A 21,341-nucleotide genomic window follows, 5' to 3' on the forward strand; every position below is an offset into this window, starting at 1 on the left:
TGCAGCCTGTTCGGAGAAAACCTGGTGCCAGAGTACGCAGAGGTCCTACTGAGCAGGAGATGGGCGGAGTCAGAGAAACCAGCGTGAAAAATTTGCAATAGGAAGCCAGATGAAAGAGGGGGGGGAAGTGGGGAGAACTCATGCCCCGCCCGTGAAAAAGAAAAAGGAGCGCATCAACTGACTCCCCAGGCCTCTCCCCCACACCCCCAGTACAGTGGTGGTGCCGCAAGGAGCCCTGGCCGAGTGGAAGTATCCGTGGTGAGCAGATTGGAAGTAGGCCGCAGTAGAAGCCGGGGCCTCAAATTACAAGCGGCCCCGGCAGAGGAGAATAGCGGAACTCATGATGAAACAGGTGGCGGGTGGGCAGGCAGCGCAGGGGTGGTTTAGGGCTTGGAAAGTAAAGAGGGATTCCCTTCACCCCATCCCCATGGGAGAGCCGACATGCAGCTGTTAAAGGGGTTGTCTGGGTTCAGAGCTGAACCTGGACATATCCCCATTTTCACCCAGGCAGCCGCCCTGACTTGAGCATCGGAGCAGTTCATGCTCCGATGCTCTCCTTTGCCCTGCGCTAAATCACACAGGGCAAAGGTATTTTCTGGAGTTTTGGTGACGTACCGGGCTCTCTATAGGGCTGCCAGGAGGAGACTTCCGCCCAGTGGTGAGCCCAGTGACGTCACCAGCACTGAAGGGTGGGCTTTAGCACTGCCCTAGCCTGTAAAACGGCTAGGGCAGCACTAAAGCGCACCCATCAGAGCCAGTGATGTCACCGAACACACTGCTGGGAGGAAGCCTTCGCCTAGCAGTGTGTTATTGTAAATAAAAGAGCCCTGTGCGATCCAGCACAGGGCAAAGGAGAACAACGGAGCATGAAATTCTCAGATGCTAACATCAGGGGGGCTGCCTGGGTGAAATTATGGGTATGTCCGGGTTCAGCTCTGAACCCAGACAACCCCTTTAACTCTTTCGTGGGGGCCATCCTAGCAAGTAACCTGTGAAGGGTGAGGGTCTTCTGCCCCCCTGGTTCCAGCCGGGTCACCACCTTCGGAGTGCGGCCCCTTGGGGAGGGCCGCCACACCGGAACAGAGGGGACTTGTTGTGGGAAGCCGTGGCGACCTGAAGGCTGGCAGGATGCAGAGGCTTTAAGAACCTCTTGTCCTCCTTGTCTTCTGGAGACCGGAAAGGAGCAGCGGGCTTGGGGACCCCTTGGTCTCCCGTCTCCTGGGTGGGAGTGCAGGCAGCTAGGACTGCCTGTAATCCCGCTGAAAGAAAGGAAAAAATAAAATAAAATAAATAAATCAGCAGACCTGCAAAGCAGAGAAGGTCTGCCTCCTACGGACACCAAGCTAAAACCGTTTTAGCTTAGTCCCTGTAGGAAGGGTATAGCTGGAGGAAGGAGCTCACACTTTTGTGCTTAGTGTCGCCTCCTTGTGGCAATAGCTATACCCAAGATCAAGCCTGTGTCCCCCAATCATACGGATAAGAAGAGGAGAACTTTAAATAAGGTGATGAAATTTTTGCCGGGAGTTCTACTTTAATATATCCCGCCACCTTCACTGATCTGTTGTTGGAAAAGACTGTGATGCTCAGATGAGTTCTGCGGCCTCATCCTAGTCCTGTGACATCACGCCCATCTCATTTAAGTCAATAGGATGGCGCTGCAATACCAAGTACAGCCACTATACAAAGTAGGACTTGTGCTTGGTACAGTATAAGGAGGCTGGGGGTTCCAGGAATCGGACCCACACTGAACAAATATTGATGACCTATCCTAATGATGGCAGTGAGACAACCACTTACATATTCTAGCGAGAGCGGGGGATTCGGCAAAATACAGTTGTTTGCAAAAATGTGACTTATTCATTTTAATCAACGAGTCATCCATTTGTTCCACCACTACACCCTCTGAGTCTTACCATGCATGTCATCATGTGGAGGACTGTGCGCGATAGTGCGGTTTTCTTCGTGATGCTCAGTGCTGTTGACATCGGTTTCAGTGGGAGGAGGCCTACATTCCAGGATTTTACATGTATAAACACAACGTTTCCGGGCATCAGTCGTACTCCAGTACACTCGAGAACATCTACGCAGGAAAGGGAGGGTGAGGGGACAAAACTTGTCAAAATGACGCTGAGAGACGAGGGTCAGGGATTAGAGTCAACACAATAAGACTGGTCTAAGAATGCCATCTACACACAGATATTTTATCAGGTTTAGAGCAGGAAGGGATTTTCAAACGTCGACCAACTACTCTCACCTGGTATTATAATGTTTACAGGATGTTTTAAAGAGGAGCCATCACCTCCCCTGACAGGTCTGTTTTAGTAACTACTGTAAGAAAGATTCTGGAGCATCTAATGTCTCATTCCTCTATTATTCATGCTAGAAGTTACGAAGTAATTACCAGTCTGCAATGAAGGTCCAGATTGGTGTCACCAATTGGAGGGTGTCCCTGTACAGTCTTGCATTATCCAATCAGTGCTGCCAGTGCCAGACTGTGCAGGGACACACCCACACTGGTAACACCCATCTGGACCTTCGCTGTGAACTGTGGCTAATTTATTATTCCTGCTAGAAGTTATGAATAAAGAAATGGCAAAAAACTAGAGTCATGAAAATAGATGCTTCAGAATTATTACATGGTGGATGCAAGTAGTTACTAAAACAAAAAGATGTCAGGAGAGGCTAGAGGTCCTGGTTAAGCTTTTGGATATATGCATGTTGGTCTCTACATGCACCTTATTATTATGAGGAAGTGAGAAAGGGTGCTTCCGATAATCAATATCAGTAAGAGATGGTTCACTTTTGTGTTCAACGGATCCGTCAGGCTGTTCACTGAACCTGGTTCAGCCAGATACTGACGCTCCACGCCGGACCCCAATTACTATAATGGGATCCAGCCAGTTTCTGGGACGAGTGACGAATTTCGGCCAGACAAAAAACTTGGCATGCAAATGTAAATGATCAAAATCAAAAGTTTCTTTGACCCTCTCGAGAATATGACCATATGAGTAATAATTCACACGCAGCAGATTTGTTACAGAAAACCATGTGCTGGACGCCAAAACAACCCCAGTCAGATGAAAGCCACTGATATTCAGCCACAGAAACTTCTGAAACATCTCTGCGGTGTGTGGATAGACCACCTATGTCACAGTGAAGTAACCTCCCTTTGTCATGTATTTTTATGGCAACCTGCACCAATGAGTCAAACTATCAGATATACACAGTAAGGGGGAAATAAACGACATACTGATAACCGATGGGAAATAGCTTCTCCTCACAGTCTGATAAGTCACTGAGGATGCCAAGACAATCTACCGTCATGGAACCTATGTAAGAAAAAAAATAAAGGAGATACATCATAGTTTCTTCCCCATTTATGTTTAAAGCGAATTCAGAAATATAAAATAATTTATAGAGTTGGAAAAAGGTCACAAAATAACTCAAAATTAAATAAAATAAGTCAGAAAATGTATTTCTGCAAAGTAAACTTAAAAGTAAACATTGCCCAAATTTTTTTATTCTCCGACTTGTTAGGTGCATGATGTAATTTCTCATCAGTGACTGAATTTGTAAGTTATAACCTCTTGTCTGATCCTCAGCTGTGTCATGTGACCAACTCTCTGATCGCCAACCGAAACAGGAGAGGAAGCCAGTTACTGCTCTGTTCATTCCTACAAGGCCTCATGCACACGGCCGTTGAAGTTGAATGGGTCCGTCCCGCTGCACGGATGTTGCCCGTGCATTAGCGAACGCAATTGCAGTCCCCAATGAATGGAACGGCTGCACAACGGCCGTGTGCATGAGGCCCAAGACTGACACTGAGGCTCCCATAGGAATACATAGAGAAACTGGCTTCCTGTAAACACATAAGATGCTGGTGTCAGTTGGAGAGTCTGATTGCTGGTCACAAGACACAGCTGAGGATCAGAAGGGAGAGAACAACTCACAAATACAGCCACTGGTAAGAAAATGACATTCACTACAGATTACATCATGTACCTTTGTAGCAGGTCAGAGAAGAAAATTTTTTGCAGGAGATCTTCTTTAAAAGAGGTTTTCCAGGAACTAAATATTAATTACGTATACACAGGGTAGGTCATCAATATGCGATTCTTGGAGGTCCGACTCCTGCCAATCAGCTGTGGTCTCCATCGTTTACCAAGCACAGCGCCGTACATCGTATAGTGGCTGTGTTTGGTATTGCTTCTCAATCCCATTCATTTCAACGGGACTGAGCTACCTATCAACGCTGCACTCGCCATAAAATCCTTTCTTTATTCATGAATCCAGAATAAACTGTCTTTGAAGTGAAAGATGCCAAACAGAGGTGACGGACATTTTGCGCTGACTCAGCACTTCAAAGCCTATGTATTTTATGGATTCATGAATAAAGAAAGGATTTTATGGTGAGTGCCGCATTGTTTCATCTTTTGGAGACTTGACTGTGAAGTATTGGATGCAGAGCACTACTTATCCATTGCTTGCCGTCCCAGGACAAGTTTCATAGAGATCGATGGTATCGCAGTGATAGGCGCAGAGGAAGGTAGTGCCGACATATTTACTTTTTTGAAGTAACTGAGATACATACAACGAATGTCACGTCACCGGCTGAGGAAGAGTCGTCTTCAAACACCTGTTTGGCAAGGGTGTTGTGAGTCGGACCTCCACTTATCGGATACTGATGACCTATCCTGAGGACAGGTGCTCAATACTAAAATCCTGGAAAACCCCTTTAAAATGTGACGTGTTTAGTTACACACATATCATAATTATCTATACAATAGAAACTATGGCGTGTGATCAGTATACGATGGATGGCTCTTTACATGTTGTTGTCCAACATCACCTTTTTGAAATATAATGGTAACAAAAAGGATGCCAAAGTGTAGAACACAAGGCTTTTTCCCAAAAATATCTTTCTTTTTTACAATAAGATATGCATCCATCTGAAGCATCCATTTAACGTATATGTCCCGTATAGCAAGTCAAGATCTGAACAGGTTTACCTGCTGTCTTATGGCAAATCACAGACCACATATTGGGCAAACAAGTCACAATCAGCTCTGCTACATCAAAAGTAGGAAAGCAGCATTAGATGACACTTTTTGGAGGATAATTTTCAGCTTCGTCTGACATTTCTAAAGGCTCACCTATCATCATATGAATGCTGTCTGGTTCCAGACCGTTCAGGAACTTCCTGCGCAAATTAATCCCTTCAAAGTCCACAACCACTCTTCTAAAAACCTCAAAGTTATTATCAGACACAACCTGCGAAGGGAAGCAGAAATGGCGTCTGAATTTTCATGTGAGTGAGCAGGAGATACATTGGGCGCTTTTTACATAGAACTGAAAAGCTTTTTGAAGTCATGAGAGCAAAGTTATCAAAAATTCAATTCGGCTGTTTCGCCAAATTTCCCGAAGAATTCGAAGCACATTCTTTTGTATGTAGTGGGCGCAATGGCAAGAGAACGGTGATCGTGAAACCAGGCCAGCACGTGATTTTGCGTGGTTTCTTCAATCAAGATGGCCGCAACGGCCTCCCCGGTTCGGACGCAAACTTCCCCACTTGGCCAGACCTGTAAAGGAAGGATGACTTGCTGCCTCCCAGTGCTGGCTCTCCTCTATGGGAGGCAGGCACAGATCCTCGCTGTAGACATCCAGTTTGACACTGCCTGCAGTCAGTAACCGCAGTGGTTACCGGCTACCCTTACATCATGACTAATTGTAACATGAGGCAAGGGGATCCAGTCTCCGTCTAGACCAGTGATTTGTCAAACTGGAATTTTTCAGGGTGGGATACCAGAGGAGCATCCGAGGCCTGAAAGAGAAGGAGGGGGAGCCAGCATTGGGAAGCAGGTAAGTAAGCTTGCATCCCCCATTCTTGCACAACCCCTTTAAGGCCTGACATTATCCTTAAGAGTCCCTGTACACTTTTGTGTAATGTCAATAGAGTTGTAGTCGCCACACAACAATTACTTTCTATAATGAAGCCGGCATGCTGAAATGAATAAAATCAGGATGACAGGAAAGAAGAGCAGCAGGGAATTGGTGGAAATGTCTTTCTTTTTAAACCCGTTGCAATCTGTCTTTTTTCCTATTTGAATAAACTCACCTCCCCCTTGATCAGATCTCGGTGTTTCTGGCAGTAAACTTTCTTATCCTCTAGAAACACACAATTCTTAATCCTCGAGCACATGAAGTGGTAATTACTCGTGCAGGACGTCAGGCAGCAGCCCACGGTGGCACCCAGCTTCTGGCAGTGCTCGCACCTCTGGAGAAACAGATACATTTTTAGACAAATGAGTTCTTTGCAATTTTCCTCGCTAGAAGCAGGTGCTTATAAACATTGTCATCTTACCAGCTGCTTCCCTCTGATCACCGCCATGTGCACGTTTTTGAGAGAACCATCATCCTCCTCAAACACCTCTGCTGACCACAAAGCACAGTTAATGTGAGTCCACTCATCTTGACCAATGTACAGAAGACGCCCAGCATCCTGTAAAGAGAAGGGGGCTAATGATCTACCACTCATTTATGTTATGATAAACTGAGCAACTTTCAAATTCGGGGTGAAAAAAAGTGCTGATTATAAAGAAGTCAATGTTATAATAAAAAATAAAAAAAGAACCTGCCAGGTGATCTGCTGTCTTATCTGAGAGCAGCCCATGATAGAGAGAGAAGTTAGGCCTTTATCATTTGGAGCAGGATTTCTGAACAGGACTCCTAGGAGAGACAGTCAGAGTCCTGACTACCCGGCCTACATAGTATGATTGACAACATTCTGTGTACATATGGTTGTTATTTCTGAACTGGATTATTAGACTTTCTGGATCATTCTGGATCATTGATTACACTAAACACATACTGTATATAGAGGATGGAAAGCTTACATTAATCTACTGCTTTTATGTCCTGGTGTCTTAGATACTCACATTTGCATTGTCATCCCCATACTTCAGACACAGAGCGCACTGTCGATTATCCTCCACACCAGGCGGAGGCGGCAGGTCTGCATTCTCGTCCCTGCTGTGATCTAAGATGATCGGAAAAACAATCACAATTTTAAGCAAATTGTCTGGCGGAAAGTCAACTTAACCCATACACATCAACCATTTTAATTATGAACTCAATGTAAGACTAATTCCAGATGAGGCAGATAATTTGGGTGGATTTGGTCTTGAAAATGTTGAAATCCATTGTCAAAAAATCCACAGCGCACTCACGTTCCCGCTTGGGTTATTTCAGCTACGTGCAGGTGGGGTTTTGACAGCTCCATCCATGTCTTCTACTATAAATTTCACTGAATTTTCAGAGCAGAATCCAAACCACAAAATATTAAGAAAAGCCGCCACACCTAGACTTAACCAAGACTCCTACAAGCTGGAAAATGGGACACAGCATCTTAAAATGTAAAAAATAAATTCCTGCTTTCTGTTGTATGGTTGGATTCTCTCAAAATGTGCTATTCACCAACACTGCATGTCCCAGGATAGCCCAGCTTGAGATGATAATTTAGAGGGGCTTTCTAGGATTTAAATACTGTTAACTTATCCTGAGTCAATAATACCAGATCGGTGGGGGTCCAACTACAAGCTACCTTGCCGATCAGCTGTTTGAAAGGGCCACACCACTGGAATTGAGTGCTGCAGTGTCTTCATATACCCAGCAGAGCACCAATCATCATATGGTGGCAGTGCTTGGTATTGCAGCACAATCCCATTGGTTTAAATGGGACCATGTGACTGAGGGAAGGAACATCACAGGCCGAGAAAGCTGAATGGCGGGAGTGCCCAGAGTCAGGCGCCTGCGTAAGATATTTAGGACTGATCAATAGGTCATTAATATTAAACTCCCAGAAAACCCTTTTACGTTTCCAAGTCCTTAGCCTTTTTTGATTTTACTTGTATTTTGATTAAATCCTACACTTTTACAAACCTGTTGTTGGTGGAGGATAATGTGTGGGTGGTGGAGACTCCGGATCACCTGGAGATTTGGGTTTTGGAGCCGGAATAATATTCTTTATTAGTGAAGGCTGGACAGCCAAGCTATTCTCCCTCTCCTGCCACTGCGCATAGTTGTGGTCCAGTGATGGCGGCAGTACTGCATTTGGTAACATGCTGCTGCTGTAAAAAAAACACAGACATTAAAGCATCTTAACTACAATAAAGTGCTTGCCTATGGTTTCTAATGTGCCCAATGGGAGGTTTGGCATCATAGGGATTTATGACGACGTTAGCTTGGGTCATTACACTTGTGATCCAGCAGGGATCTGTGGCTGTAATACAGATGCTAAAATGCACCCACATTACAGCCATCTGAATGAGGCCTACATATTTTACCTCCTCAAAGCAAAAAACTTACTTGCTAGCAACCTTATTTGGTTCCCAAAATCTGGACTTCTTTACGCTGAACCACGGGAAAACACGCTCCATTTGCTAGAGAAAAGGATAAAGTGATCAAATGAGCAGATGTAAAAAGATCTATGAAATCAGCAGCCACCACTGGAGAAGAAAGACTATGCAACCTAATGGGGTACTTTCACACTAGCGTTATTCTTTTCCGGCACTGAGTTCCGTCCTAGGCGCTCAATACCGGAAAAGAACTGATCAGTTTTATCCTAATGCATTCTGAATGGAGAGCAATCCGTTCAGGATGCATCAGGATCTCTTCAGTTCAGTCTTTTTAACTTTTCAGGACGGAGATAATACCACAGCATGCTGCGGTTTTATCTCCGGCCCAAAAAACTGAACACTTGCCTGAATGCCGGCATTTTTTCCCCCATAGGAATGTATTAGTGCCGTATGAAGCATTCAAATTGCCGCATTGATGGAGTCTGTATTCCGGTCTGCGCATGCGCAGACCTTTAAAAATGTGGAAAAAAAAAAAATACTGGACCCGTTTTGCCTGATGACACCGGAAAAATGGATTCGGTATTGCAATGCATTTTTCGGACTGATCATGCATTTTTCAGACTGATTAGAAAAAAAGACCAAAGATGGCCCAATTATGAGAGTGGGGGGTAAGTGCCCACTCAAAAAATAATATAAGACAATGGGCCACCTAAACAAATAACTCGTTACAAAGCTCCTGAGTATATCAAGCGAGAAAATAGAAAACAGAGCTCACACAGTACCATTGTAAAACATATATAATTTTTATTGTAATATGATTAAAATACGTATAATAAGCCGTTAAAGATGAAGAATAAGCGAAAAAAATCGCCATCCTGGCGCTGCACACGTGATGTGATTACAACGTATTTAAATATACGATAAGTTATGCATATAAAAGGATGAGACTCAACAACATTGACCACATTGCTAAGGTGCTAAAAACGAGATTTTTGTATAACTTACCAGTAAAATCTCTTTCTCGCTCTTCCTTGGGGGACACAGAAGACCTTGGGTATAGCTCAGCTCCATAGGAGGCGTGACACTAAGTGAAAACTGTGAAGCCCCTCCTCCACAGCTATACCCTCAGCCTGGAGAGAGAGACTGCCAGTTGCGTGTCCAAGTAGTGAGAAAAGGCAAAGTCCAACAAGTGGAAACAACAAGCCAACTACCCAACGGGTAAACAAAACTCGGAAACCGTGCAGAAAAAAACCAATGAATGGGTGGGTGCTGTGTCCCCCAAGGAAAGAGCGAGAAAGAGATTTTACTGGTAAGTTATACAAAAATCTCGTTTTCTCGCCCAATTTCCTTGGGGGACACAGAAGACCTTGGGACGTTCAAAAGCAGTCCAAGAGGGGAGGGACCACAGCACCAAGGCGAAGCACCCGAAGGCAGCAAGGAAATTCCGCCAGCAAAACCAGGCGGCCCAAGGCAGCAGCCGCCGAAGCCAGAGTACGCACTCTGGAGAACCTGGTAAGGAGTGCAAGGAAGACCGTGGCCACCCTGCACAATGGCATGGCCGAAGCCCAATGCCTCCGGCCGCGGAGGCACCAACCGCTCTGGTGAAATGAACGGTGACACCAAAAACAAACCCCTGACTTGATGCAGCAACCTCAGCAACAGCCATTTGGTTAAAGCGGAGGAAAGCACCCAGGAGCAGTCAACCTTAGCGCGGACCTCCCGGAACACAAGAGACCGAGCGTCGACAAGAGTCGGAGAAGTCCAAGCAAAAAAACCGCAGACACTGCAAGTAACAGAGTCCCAGTCGCAGGACCAGGCCAGACTGGAGAAGACAGAATCATGGGAAGAGAAAGGCCGAGTGGGGGAATGCCCAGCTTCCTAAAGAACCCCAGGTAAGATCCGAAATCAGACAACAGAACCTGGACGAAGCACGGCCGGGAGCGAACACTAGCGTGCTCGCTGGACTCGTCTGGGCAGGCGGGAGGAAACCCAATGCGAGCAGGCGCAGATCAGTGGCACGGGCAAAAAGGTTGGTAAAACTGGTCCCGTCGGCCCCCGAGCAACGCCGTCCCGTATCCACACGGAGTGGGGGAGCAGAAGGACAAACGGAAGGAACCGAAAGCGACCCGGCCAGCATCCAGACGCCAGGACAAGGCAGGCTAAAGTCCCTGTCATTATACACCACAGGAAGGTGTTCTACAGTCCCGGAGTGGGGACTTGAAGGGTAATCTTGACAGAAGTAGTCCCGCCAGGTTACCGAGAAGGTAAGTCCAAGCAGGACCATTGCCCAGAATGGAAAAAATAATCTGCACCCAGCGGGAGGACAGAATGCAGCAACCCGGTAAACAGGCACACAGCTAGTACCGCCAGTGTGAACAATGGAGACAGTATGAGGCCATAAGGAACACCGGAACCATCCATATGAACAACCATGTTCTCCCCAGAGGGGAGGGCAGCGAAGGAACAGCCCCTGAAGCCTGGCCGGGGCAGAAGCCACATTGGAGTAAAACTGTCCCAGCGGAAGCCAAAACAGAGCAGTCGAGAAAAAACAGTAGAGAAGACGGATGACACCCTCCAACCGAAAGGAGGAGTGGGCAACAGGGAAGCCATAGGACCGCTCAAAAGCAGAACTCCGCTACTCCGAGATGTCCGGCTCACCAATTCGCAGAAGGCGAATACCCTAATGAACCGAAAGTGGAGGTCCCTGGGACCTGGGTAATCGAGCACCCAAGAGAAGTTGGGCGACCTGCTCGAAAAGAGCGGCTAGAACCCGGTAGCAAAACAAACTGAAGCACGGAGGGTGCAACAGGAAGAACTCATACCAAAACGCATCCAAGAGGAGGAATGGCAATAGGCGAGGGAACCGCAATCCCGCCAGAGCCAACGTAGACTTCGAGGGACGCTGGAGAAAGCACTCTCGACCATGTGACCGCTTGCGCTGGGAAGCAATGCCACAGGGGAACTAATGGGTACGCATCTAGGAACCACGAACACTCCCCAGGCGGAAGGGCCAACGAACATGGTGGACACCGTCACAACGGAAACACAATATACCCTCCGAACAGAGAATGGATACCACCCAGCTCGCTGCAGTAGAGAGCAAATAGAGCCCGACCAGGTCAGGTGAACAGAAAGATCTCTTCAGAGAAGAGTGCCAGGCTGGCGGCAATCATCGTATCCCAAGAGAAAAACGGTATGTCGCAGGAAGAATGGAGGCATACGTACAAGCAGCCCCGTAAGCAGTGAGAAAGCCAACCCACCTACGGAGGGAGAAGGCATACACGGCCTAACAACGCACAGAGTGCACAAGAGCGTCCGCCCACTGCAAAATAGTCACTCAGCGAAGAGGGCCAGCCACAGAGTCCCACAGAATCCACGGAAGTGCAAAGTGCAACCGGAAGGGGGGGATATACACAAGACTAGTATGGCATGCGATGGAACGCAAGCAGTCCGCCCAGAAGAGAGGGAAATGTACTTGGTAAAAATTGCAGACAGCAAGCGTGCAAAGCCCGCCCCACAAGGGGGTGATGCCCAAGACCAGTACCTACTTCAGAGAAGTAGGACATACCATATCCCGCCCAGAAGAGGGCCATGCACATGGCCACACAGCATCCAGCAGGACGTCCACCTAGTGAAATGGGGACATGCACAGGGTTATCCTAGCATTAAGTGAGTGCAATAATCCACCAAACACCGAATTTCGTGAGAGTACAACTACTCCGCCAATCAATGGGGACAAGTACAGGTCCAGCACAGCATATACAAGGACAGTTGTGAGTCCTGTGAGCATACAAAATTCCACCCATGGAATGAGGGGTGGTCACGCACAAGGCCAGCACCGTATCCAATGGGAGTGCAAGTACTCCACCCATCTTAGAGGCCAGCAACAATCTGGTGAGAGTGCAGTATGCTGCCCAGAAGGGGGAGCCATGCCCATGGCCAGTATTGCAACCAGGGAGAATGCGAGCACCCCGCCATGGATGGGGGTCATGCACCTGGCCAGCAGCATACTGGCGAGAGAACAAACACAGCCAGTGAGAGTGTGTGTATGTTGCCTGAGGAAAGGAGACCTGCCCATGGCCGTCAGCGAATCCAGTAAGAGCGCCGTACACAGCCCACGGAAGGGGGAACATGTATATGGCCGGCAGCGGATTCAGTGAGTAGCAAGCACCCCACCATGGAAGGGGGTCATGCACACGGCCAGCAACTTACCGGCGAGAGAACGACTCTAGTCAGTGAGGGTGTATGCATGGCGCCTGAGGGAAGAAGGCATGCCCAAGGCCGGCGGCAAATCCAATGAGAATGCAGCATACCGCCTATGGAAGGGGGTTATGCACATGGCCGGCAGCAAATCCAGTGAGTGCAGAATTTCGCCTACGGAAAGTGCTTTCTGGCCGGCAACGAATCCAGTGTGAGTGCAGCTTTTCCCTATGGAAGGAGGCCGTGCACATGCCCAGCACCATAACCGATGAAGTGCAGTATTCCGCCTATGGAAGGGGGTCATGCACAAGACCGGCAGCGAATCCAGCGAGTGCAGCATTCCGCCTATGGAAGGGGGTCATGCACAATACCGGCAGCGAATCCAGTGAGTGCAGCATTCCGCCTATGGAAGGGGGTCATGCACAAGACCGGCAGCGAATCCAGTGAACGCAGCATTCCGCCTATGGAAGGGGGTCATGCACATGGCCGGCAACAAATCCAGTGAGTGCAGCATTCCGCCTATGGAAGGGGGTCATGCACATGGCCGGCATCAAATCCAGAGTGTGCAGCGTTTCGCCTATGGAAGGGGATCACGCACATGGCCGGCAGCGAATCCAGTGAAAATGCAGCGTTCCCCTATGGGAGGGGGTCGTGCACCAGACCAGCACCGTATCTGGCGAGAGTGCAGATTCCATCTATGGAAGGCGGACATGCACAAGACCGGCAACTAATCCAGTGAGTGCAGCATTCCGCCTATGGAAGGGGGTTGTGCACATGGCCTGCAGCGAATCCAGTGAGTGCAGCGTTCTTGTGCACATGGCCAGCACCGTATTCGGTGAGATTGCAGTATTCCACCTAAGCAGGGGGTCATGCACCAGGCAAGCCCGCAGCCTGAGAGAGTGCAGTATCCCAAGAAGGGAAACATGCACCAGCCGGGGAGTGCGACACCATGCCGCTTATGGAAGGAGCATGCATACAGCAGCACTACTGAGATAAGGCTGCAGCGTCTCATGCACATGGCCGCGCACCAGAAATCCGTTAGTTATCCATTTTAATTTAATTCTAAATAAAACAGCCTCTCTGAGGCAGAAAGAGGGGCCACCATACAGGTGCCCAGCATCTTAGAGAAGTAGGGAGCCATACAGGCCCATCGGGAGCCGCCGGTACCCGAAGGGTTAACAGACATCCGACCTGGGGAAGGAGGCGGCGCCGATCCCCTGGGGGCGGGGAACCTACAGGCGGGAAGAATTCGCGCCTGGAGAAGTTCCCGCCCCCTCCAACAGAGGCCGGAAGTTTGCGGCCTAGTAGGCCGTGAAGCCGGGGCCTAAATTTTTTGCGGCACCCGGCTGACCGGGGCCGCACAGGAAACCGGAGTGGACTGCCTGTGCATACCGGCCGCGGAAGCCACCCCGCGGACCGGAGAGTCAGGGAGCCCGGGTGGAGCGACGGAATGCGGCCCAGTAGGCCCGAAGCCTGGGCCAAAATTTGCGGCGCCCGGCCGACCGAATTCGTCGACGGCCGGCCGGAAACGGTGGAGCAACGTGCTCAAGCCAAACGCCCTACCCCGCAGGCCAGAACAGTCGGGGGCCGAAGGAGCGCCGGAGGTGCGGCCCAGCAGGCCGGGAAGGAGCACTGCAGGTGCGGCCCAGCAGGACGGGAAGGAGCGCCGGAGGTGCGGCCCAGCAGGAAGCCTGCAAAATTTACCACACCGCCGTCAGGAACGGGTCCCCGGCCCAGAGCAGCGCATCGGTAAGGGGAGGGGGGGACCCTGAGACCGGGTGCCTGTGCAGATGAGAGTACAGCGTTCCCAGGAGGGACGCTGATAGGTGAAGGGAGGCGATGTGGCTGCCTATTTGCAGCATTCTGCAGCTAGCGTGGGGGCTGCAATGTCCCATGAAGGCCAGGAAGGGAGGAGAGGGAGCAGGGAGTAGAATGTCGCCCTGCAGCACCCCAGGGGCCAGCCTAGGTTCAGTAGTGACAGAAGGGTCCAGAGGCCCAGTATGGGGCCCAGGCACGCAGGAGACCATTGGGTGGGGGGTGGGGGACGTAGGGCTGGAGAAGCCACTCTCTTACCACAGCCGTCTTCACCCTCGGTCCATTCCAGCAGGGTCGCCCCTTCAGCTACTGGCACCGTAGTGGCAGGACGCTGGAAGAGGGACTTGGCGTGTGGGCGACCCTTGCGCTGGCGGGATGTAGGGGAGCTGGGCTGCCCTGATCCACCTTGCCTTCTGTGGGGGAGGCAGCAGAGCGGGTGACCGGCACTGGCGCAGCTCAACCCCGGGAGAAACAAAGAGGTCTAGTGCGTCTCTGTTGTCCCCGATGATCTGGAACAAAAAGAAAAGAAAAAAAAGTAAAAATCAAAATTTAAACAAGGAGAAAACAGCCCTGCAGAGCAGGGAGTGTCTTGCCTCCTTGGACACTAAGCAAAAACTGGCAGTCTCTCTCTCCAGGCTGAGGGTATAGCTGATGGAGGAGGGGCTTAACAGCTTTCACTTAGTGTCACGCCTCCTATGGAGATGAGCTATACCCAAGGTCTTCTGTGTCCCCCAAGGAAATTGGGCGAGAAAAAACACATATGTATCATGCTAAAGTGCATAGGCTAGAGTAAATTCACAGTGGCCGCCAGGTGTAAGGGTACTTTCACACTTGCGTTTTTCTTTTCCGACGCTGAGTTCCGTCACAGGGGCTCTATACCGGAAAATAACTGATCAGGCATATCCCCATGCATTCTGAATCGAGAGAAATCCGTTCAGGATGCATCAGGATGTCTTCAGTTCAGTCGTTTTTGACTGATCAGGCAAAAGATAAAACCGTAGCTATGGTTTTATCGCGGACGAAAAAAAACTGAAAACTTGCCTGAATGCCGGATCCAGCATTTTTCCCCATAGGAATGTATTAGTGTCGGATCCGCCATTCAAAGTACCGGATCCGTCCTTCCAGCCTGCGCAGACTGGTAAAAATGTGGGGAAAATAAATAAAAAAATACAAGACGGATCCGTCTGTCCGCGTGACAAGCGGAAAGATGGATTCGTTCTTGCAATGCATTTGTGAAACTGATCCGCATCCGGATCCGTCTCACAAATGCATTCAGTCACATCAAAATCGGCGGACAGTTCCGGATCACACTGCCGCAAGTGTGAAAGTAGCCAGAAAAATCTGATGCCTGATCAGTCAAAAAATGACATGCGTTTGCATACAATTTGCCTGATCAGTCAGTCAGTTCAAACAACGCAAGTGTGAAAGTACCCTAGATAAACTTCACTGGGAAAAAAATTTTAAAAAAAAAGGGGGAGATGCCGTGTCCACCGTGTCTGGATCTGGAACTTACTCTGGTTGGCACACAGGGCAGCAGCAAAGTACCGGCTTTGGTGAAACAAGTATTTATGAATGCCTGGGGGCCCTGATGTGTGTGTGGAATGCGTCTGAAAGCAATCTGAAGGGTAACTCTAGGCTTTCAGAAAATCCCCTCACCGTCAGGTACGGCGAGAAGAAAGTGCACCTTTTGCATATTGTGACTACTGAGCAGCGTGCCACAACAGAGCTGGGAAAATTGGGGACACTGGCAGCTCTATTTTATCTGCAGTACAGTATTTGTGGGCATTGGGAAGCACAGCCAGAATAGTAGGGATCGACCGATATTGATTTTTTAGGGCAGATACCGATAATTTGTGAACTTTCAGGCCGATAGCCTATACCGATATTCTGGGAATTTTCATTTTTGAAAATAAAAAATTCCTACACAAATCTGTGAAAATAAATGTTTATTGTTACGTGTAAATTTTTTGGGGTAAATCTTTCTTTTTCATTTATACTTAATATTTTGGTGTTTTATTCTTATTTTTTTTAACTTTTTGGTTTGTTTTTTTACTAGCCCCCTTAGGGACTAGAACCCTTGTCCTATTCACCCTGATAGATCTCCATCAGGGTGAATAGGAGCGCACACTGTCCCTGCTGCTTTGTGCACACAGCAGCATGGAGCTTTTGTAACTGATCGGAGCCCCAGGATTACACTGCTGGGGCTCCGATCGGAGGAGCAGGGGCGAGGGGATCCTGTGGCCACTGCCACCAATGATTAATACTGGGGGGGGGGGCGCACTGCGCCACCAATGTTTTTAATGTGGGGGTGGGGGGCGCACTGCGCCACCAATGAAGATAAATCTCTCATTTATTCAAATTGAACAGGAGGCGGGAGCTGGCTGCAGAAGGACATAGCCGGCTCCCGACCTCTATGAGCGGTAGCTGCGATCCCCGGCACCTGATGGGTTAACTACCGAGGATCACAGCTATTGTTCATAGAGGTCGGGAGCCGGCTATGTGATTCTGCAGCTCCCGCCTCCTGTATATGAATAAATGAGGAGTTATCTTCATTGGTGGCGCAGTGGCCATAGCCCCTCCCCTCCTCTTATCCTCCTTCCCCTCATTGGCGGCAGCGGCATCACAGGGGGAGGGAGACACTGCTTCCTTCTCCCCTGTGCTGCTGAGGGAACACGGAAAGCGCTGACAGCAGCGCGATCTGTGTTCCCCATAAGCTATCGGAATATCGGCAAAATAAATGTCGATACCGATAACAGTCAAAATCCTCAATATCGGCAAAACCAATAATCGGTCGATCCCTACAGAATAGTATTGGGGTGGCAGCAGGATGGGGAGTTCCTGATGAGAAGGAGGGGAGGATGATGGAAAAGTGAAGAATCTAAGATATCTGTGTGACTAACTCTCCAGTGATGTGACATGGTTGGAAGAAGTCGTCATGATGGTCTAGGACAAATGGAGAAAAAGAGGAAAGACTGTCTGCATCAGAAGAGCCGTCACTGGATGTATTAAGTATGTTGCACTTTACTCTCCTGTATGTTTGGTAGCACTGAAAGACCAGACAGTATACTGAACATAGGGCTGACATCTCACTTCCTCAGCCCCCTCCACCATTATCTAATTAAAGACAACTGGAGAAGAACAAACAGGAGGGTTGAATGAGGCAGCTGGCACTGGTAGCCCCCACAGAGAAGCAGCTTCTGGGGTGGCATTTTGTGCTGCTGGGGCAGTATATTGTGCTGCATCCGGGTATTAGGTTCAGCTGAGCCATTATATTACGCTGTTATGTGGTATTTGGTTCTGATGCTGGCCCTGTCTACTCGTGTTGACCCCACCGTTTGTCAATTTGAGCCCGCCTACAGTATGGGGCCACTTATTTTTTGTTTCCACGGCCATTTTAAATTCTCAGTCTTGCCAGTCATATATATTCTTGTGCAATGGGCCAGGAACAATAAGATACCTAGCATCTCTGTGCTCTGTCCCATAGAAGAAATATATATAACGAGGTTGTCCTAGTCAGACCTCCCCCTCTAATATGCCAACTGGTGCTTATAAAGGAAGTGGTCTCAGACTGAGTAACTGGCAATGAAACAAGGTAGTGTCGGTCAACCTTTATAATAAAATGTCGGGCAGAGTTCATGCATAGGTTTTTTTTTGTTTGCTTGTTTTTACATTAAAACAAACAGAAAATAAAATTTCCCAAAATGAGTTTTCCAGACGTATTACCGTACTACACGAATATAAAACTGTCACAGCAAAATTCGCTCACCTTTGTGAAAAAGGATTTCACCATGCTATTGGCCTTCTTCAGCTCTGGCTGACCTCCATCTGCATTCATAGCTGCCTGGATGATCCTCACAATGTCATCACTCATCTCCAACTACAAAGCACACACATGGCTTACATCAATATACTAAGTATCAAAACCCAACTAAATATATTAATATAAAAAAAAATTATAATAATAGAAAATCACATTCTGGGAGGGTTTACCTTATAACCATTACATGATTTGGTAATGGCTACAAATATAGATAAACAGTACGAAAGGGTTAAACATGTCATACGCAGGCTCACCAAAGGTAGCATTAAACACTGGTAGGCCGACTTACTACAAAGCACCATGCTTTTACTATGAATCGCTGAATAGCTTATAAAAAAAAAAAAATGGTTTTAATAAGATCCCGGCATGGTGAGACGTGTCCTCTGGGTGACTTCTGGCTTGTCCCCATACGGCTTGAATGCATAGAGGAAGACCTGTCAATCAAGCAGAAGGGGAAGCTGGAGGGATGCCACCCAGCAAACAATTCCCTCTGTGCCTGGCTTATTTAATACTATATTTTTTCTGAAACGCCACAGTCAAACATAATGCCTGGTAATGAGGGAGCCTGTTGGTATTTCATACCCCTTGTGGTTAGGGCAGATAACCTAACGACAGGTCCTCAAGTAGTAACAGGAGCAATCCTCTACACTTACCACAGAAGTGTACCTTCCAACATCCATCTTCTTCTTCACCCCGTCAAGGTCAAGAGGAGCTGGATCCTCTTGCTTGCCAACTTGTATAAGAACAGGAGGATCGGGACCCTCCGGAGAGCTTCGGGAAGGCATGTTCTCTTCCGGCTCCGGGTTTAAGTCAGGAGGTTTTGCTGACTGAGTACCAAAAAGAATAGGATTTTCTCAATTGCAACAAACCACATCAGCTGTAAAGTATGCATATATACCGACAATGCAGAAGCTAAAAACTAACCACAGAATGCGCACGCCGCCACTAAAACTACGTTCACAGCAGCTTATGGCTTTGGATAAGTGAGAAGAAAGCCATCCATAACAGTGACACAAGCTTCTTAGCATGGGGGTGGACTGCGGAGGTGGATGTAATGTTTCTTTAGATAAATGCACTGAGAATCATCTATATCAGTGGTGGCAAAGTTATGGCACAGGTGCCAGAGGTAGCACTCTGAGCCCTCTTCGTGGGCACCCGCACCCCGGAAAAAGTCTATGGTGTACCAATATGCCTTAGACTTCTCCAGCCATTCATCAGCACAGGGAGCGCTATACACAGCACAGGCAGCGCACTGAATGTAGGCAGGCTATTATAGCTAAGTGATAAAGTACATGGAAGATATGCTATACTGGACTGTAGAATTCAGGTTGAATAGATGTGTTGGCACTTTGTGATAAATATGTGGGTTTTGGGTTACAGTTTGGGCACTCAGTCTGTAAAAGGTTCACCCCACTGATCTATAGCAACATACTAAGCTTGAAGTACCAAAGCACAACCCTCAAATCAGGGAGAACAGCCATATTTAGGCCTTAGTGACACAAATACCACTGCACAACCCTCCACATTTGGGTCTTATACACAAGGAGGTCACTTATGTCTGCGTGCCCAACGGGTTGCAAAAGGACAGCAAACAGACCCACAGAAAGTATATGGTGCACTTGAGACCAAGGGTCTGTGCAGAGATACTACGGCCATGCACTATTATGGCCCATGACCCGGAGACCGCTGGAAACAACGTGCCAACGCTGCACCCTACAGGGGCATTAAAAACAGTGCGTGTTGAATCCACAACACAGGCCATGGTTTTAGGTGTCTGTGTGAATACAACCTTACATGTACTAGCTTGTTTAAAGGGAACCTGTCACAATGAACATGGTGTGAATGAAATGCCCGGAGCATGTTACAAAACAGGAGGAGCTGAGCAGATATATGGGAAAGAATCACTGGAAAGCAGCCCTATCCGTGATTGACGGTCTTCCCGCTAGGACAGTGGTGGCGAACCTATGGCACGGGTGCCAGAGGCAGCACTCAGAGGTCTCTCTGTGGGCACCCGCACTAAGGCATATGGTGTACCAATATGCCTTAGACTTTACCTGCCATTCATCAGTGCAGGGCGCACTATGAACGGCACAGGCAGCACATTGAATGTAGGCAGGCTATTATAGCTAAATGATAGTACATGGAAGAAATACTGTATTGGTATTCAGGGTAAATTGCCGTGTTGGCACTTTGTGATAAATAAGTGGGTTTTGGGTTGCAGTTTGGGCACTCTGTCTCTAAAAGGTTCACCATCACTGCTCTAGGACGACGACTTCTACACAAAAAAGCTGTCAATCACTGCTAGGACCACCTCCTGAATGTTACACTGAATCAATCTGCTCAGCTCCTCCAGCTCTGATGTGCTGCTGGCAGGTTGCACTGCTTCTTCACAATGAATATGAGTATTTAGGTGGTCGATAAAAAAAAAAACGAAGGAAATAATGGCGCCACACACAGCCGAGCTTCTTGCCTCACCTGTCTGTAACGCAGAAGATGGCTAGACGTGCGAGAATTCAGCAGAGCGGTTAGTACGTGTTTAAGAGAAGCCTGTAACTCCTTGGTCAGTGCCAACCTCCACTCTGCGGGGTGGTGATCAGTGCATTTCACACACGTATACGCCACGCTCTCCGGCAAATTTGATAGGATCTCATACATTTCATCTGAAGAGAACACAACATGCGTGTTAATACACATAGGAGGCAACCATAGACTCAAAAATATTACAGCCGTTACTGCGAGGCGTGGATTAGCAACCTTTGGCACTCCAGCTGCTGTGAAACTACAACTCCCAGCATGCAAACATGCTTGGCTGTTCTCACAACTACCATAAAAGTGAACAGAACATTCTGGGAGTTGTGGTTTCAGAACATCTGGAGTGCCGGAGGTTGCTGATCCCTGCTGTGAGGAGTCGCAGTGTCCCATACAGCAGGGCTGTGCACAGTGTCGAAGGGCATACACAGCCCTGCTTGTGCGCGCTACAAATGTAAGAGACACTAAATCCGGACCTTAATTTTGTAGTAACGGCACAAACAACTCAAGCAAGTTTTGAATAGTAATATTTAGCAGCACAACCATAAACTTGCTACTTGTGGCAGGAAGAGGTACAGAAAAACTCTTAAAAGGTTGTGCCACAAAAAAAAAAATTCTGCATT

At 48.1% G+C, this 21,341-nt stretch overlaps 1 protein-coding gene across 1 annotated transcript in view; it reads right to left on the reverse strand.

The window, feature by feature from the left end:
* KMT2A (lysine methyltransferase 2A) overlaps positions 1-21,341 on the reverse strand; it is an 87,457-nt gene that overhangs the window by 36,455 nt on the left and 29,661 nt on the right. Inside the window, exons 15-25 of the mRNA XM_044291275.1 lie at positions 20,665-20,849; positions 18,843-19,016; positions 18,136-18,246; positions 8,365-8,438; positions 7,939-8,126; positions 6,936-7,036; positions 6,362-6,499; positions 6,116-6,274; positions 5,154-5,271; positions 3,251-3,329; positions 1,914-2,080 (exon numbers count right to left, since the gene is read on the reverse strand). Coding sequence (XP_044147210.1) covers positions 1,914-2,080; positions 3,251-3,329; positions 5,154-5,271; positions 6,116-6,274; positions 6,362-6,499; positions 6,936-7,036; positions 7,939-8,126; positions 8,365-8,438; positions 18,136-18,246; positions 18,843-19,016; positions 20,665-20,849 — 1,494 coding nt within the window. The remainder of the gene's footprint in view (positions 1-1,913; positions 2,081-3,250; positions 3,330-5,153; positions 5,272-6,115; positions 6,275-6,361; positions 6,500-6,935; positions 7,037-7,938; positions 8,127-8,364; positions 8,439-18,135; positions 18,247-18,842; positions 19,017-20,664; positions 20,850-21,341) is intronic.

The sequence above is a fragment of the Bufo gargarizans genome, chromosome 4 (genome assembly GCF_014858855.1).
Source record: "Bufo gargarizans isolate SCDJY-AF-19 chromosome 4, ASM1485885v1, whole genome shotgun sequence".
Lineage (NCBI taxonomy): Eukaryota > Metazoa > Chordata > Amphibia > Anura > Bufonidae > Bufo > Bufo gargarizans.